The sequence below is a fragment of the Alligator sinensis genome, unplaced genomic scaffold (assembly GCF_000455745.1).
Source record: "Alligator sinensis unplaced genomic scaffold, ASM45574v1 scaffold65_1, whole genome shotgun sequence".
Lineage (NCBI taxonomy): Eukaryota > Metazoa > Chordata > Crocodylia > Alligatoridae > Alligator > Alligator sinensis.
This window is the reverse complement of record NW_005842037.1, coordinates 2,333,919-2,336,747: the sequence shown is the minus strand read 5'-3', so window position 1 is coordinate 2,336,747 and position 2,829 is coordinate 2,333,919. Positions and strand designations below refer to the sequence as shown.

Here is a 2,829-nt window from a genome sequence, read left to right as displayed (position 1 = left end):
CCGCAGGGCAGAGGTGGAGTTCCTGCTGTGGGCAGGGGCTCTGTGTCCTGCTGCCTTTTCCCTGGGAGCTCAGCCATGTGATGCCAGTGTGCTTTCTGCCACTGGGCGGGCAGGAGACAAGCCGCATGACCAGCCTGCCCCACACTTCTGCCCACCCAGCAGGCAGCAATGGCTTCGTGCAACTGAGCTCCCACGGCAAATGCAGTAGAGCACAGAGCCCCAGACCACAATGGGCAGCCCACTTCTGCCCCGTGGGGGGCTAATACCCCCCCATGCCTCCCCTGGGGCTGCACACTGCTGCCCTCCCCTTGACCCCCGTGCCTCTGGACAACCTGGCCCGGCCCTGGGGCCCCATTCATCTCAGCCCCTGCTCCTGCCCCACTCCCTTCCTCCCTGGGGGGGGGGGGGGGCCTTGATCTCCCCACCTTCCCTTCCCCTCCATTTACCAGCTGGGTGCTGTCTGTGTCTGTGTGTCTGCTCCTCACTCCCAAGCCACAGCCGCCCCCCAGCCATGCTGCTACCTCTCACTCCTGACCCACAGTACCTCACATCCTGCCAGGGTATGCAGGGGCCCTCCCTCCCTGTACTCCAAATCCCCCACACCTACAGCCCCCTGCACCTTCATAAATACACCCACATACAGACACTTGTCTCATGATTTTTGGCACAGTGGAGTGACAATACTGTAACTGACACCTGCAAATTGAGGCTATGGAGGTGGCATGGGCATGAATCATTGAGGGTGGCTCTACTTCAACAGTTGTATAGCTTATTTTAATACAGCTTAATATCTAACTGGATAATCTCTGGGCTGATATCGCTATGCCTTTTGGCTACAGCTGCAAAAAGCCACAGATCTCTTGGCTACAGCTGCAAAAAGCCACAGAGATTTATAAAAGGGTTTATTCCTTTGTAAATTGTAGGTTGATACTCTCTTAACTATGAGCAAATGTAGTGAAAACTCTACTTGAGAAGTAAACTTTCAGAAAGAGGACCAGTAAGAAAACCACTTTAGGGAAGAATTTTGGGTGGATCCTGAGGACTGCCTTGTCAGGGCAGAAAGTAGCATATGCAAGATCTGCTACACAAGCTGGGATCTCTCACCAACTCATTTCCACCAAATACAGCACATCCATAGAGGTGGAACAATGAACATCTTGCCATAGGCTCCAAAGGTGGACCCCTGAGAGTTGTAAGGACTAGCTTCAGGGTCCATTGTAGAACAGGGTCTCTAATAGTAGGAATGCCTCTAATAGTCTGTAAGCCTCGAAATTTCAGGGCTACCAGATGTGAGAGCACAAGATGGTTGTTGATTGGGGGATGGTAGAGCAGCTGCTAGATCTACCCAGCTAAAGCTCAAGAATGTTTGTATGTCTCTGAGCTAGACTGTTCAGAATTGAGAAATTCAGAAAACATAGACAATTGCAAAGAGGTCAATATTTAGATGACCCCAGTCTGCAAAGATATACTGGAGGACATACACTTTGATTTTTCATGGTGTAGGGCAGGGGTGGCCAACCTGTCATGGGCAGGCTCTGTGTGTAGCATACTCTAGGGTAGTGGCTCTCAACCGTTTTGTACCAGGACTTGTAAACATCAATGGCCAGTCACAACCCAGTGCCCCTCACTCCCAACCTGCTGCCCCTCTCCTCCAGGCCCTAGTCCCAGAGTATATGAGGCAGGGGTGGGGGTGCGTGAGGCATGGGGGGGCCCCAAGTAGCCCCTTGCAGGTTGGAACTCTGCCAGCCTGCAAGGGAAAAGTTACCATTTCCTATGTTTTTCTCCTTTAAAGGAAAATCCATTTTTAAAGATTGTTTGCAACCCTTTCATATATTCTTGTGACCCACTTTTGAGTTATCATGAGTCATGATGACCCACCCAGTGAGAGAGGCTGCTCTAGGGGAGGGCACAGAGCTAATTTGTGGCATGCCCGCCAAAAAGGTCAACTCCCACTGGTGTAGGGAGACTTCTGGAGGTGTCCCTGTGTGATGTATGCTGCAACAACAAGGCTGAACAAAGAGCAGAGCAGAGAGAAAGAAAGTGAGAGAGCTGCTAAAGTGATAACCTTGTTAGGGTGGAATATACATAGAATTAGACAAAAGAAAGGAGCTGTTATGCTAATGTAGGTGGAAAGGTGATAATAGCAAGAAGATTGGGATGCAAACTACTTGGTGCCTTTAAGTCTAGGAAACTCCACCAAAGATCACAAGGAAGGTAGGAGAAGACTTTGCATTTTGGGAAAGACAAGATGGGCATGTAGGTCTCTCAAAGGCAGGAACCACAGAAAAAGATAATGGGACATTTTGGGGGATAAAACAGCAAGGGAGAGGGGCTCTTTGCTTGGGTTTGGATAGACATGACTTGACCCATACCAAGAATGTCACTGATTGGAAACCGTTTAACAGTTGTCCCTGGAGAAAATGTCCACAGGTATACAGCTAAGGGTTCCAAGTAAAACCCTTACCTTGTAGGAATTCCATTGCTGCCAAAAGTACCCAGACCATCATGCCTTCCAGCGGTCAATGCCTGGAGTTTCCCTGGATTCCTCTAAAAGGCAAGGAACACCTGGATTAGGGCAGGAGATTGGAATAGAGGAATTGCTTGGTACTGGGGGGCTGTGTTGGGATTCCCAAGAGCTGCCCCCTCCTTTCCAGCTTGTCCAACCACTCAAGTATGTTGCATTGTCAGGAACTGCACAGAGATGTGTGTTCAGAATGGAACCTGCATGGCAGGCCTGGCTGCAAGAGTGCAATACAGTGACGAGGAACAATTAACAGTTAATGAGCTAATTCACTTCACATTGAGTATGGCATTGACTGCCATTCTGTT

At 49.8% G+C, this 2,829-nt stretch overlaps 1 protein-coding gene across 1 annotated transcript in view; it reads right to left on the bottom strand.

Annotated features, from left to right (window-relative positions):
• WIF1 (WNT inhibitory factor 1) overlaps nucleotides 1-2,504 on the bottom strand; it is an 89,991-nt gene extending 87,487 nt beyond the window's left edge. The window contains exon 1 of the mRNA XM_006022484.1: nucleotides 2,465-2,504. Coding sequence (XP_006022546.1) covers nucleotides 2,465-2,504 — 40 coding nt within the window. The remainder of the gene's footprint in view (nucleotides 1-2,464) is intronic.
• Between the last annotated feature and the right edge of the window lie 325 nt (nucleotides 2,505-2,829).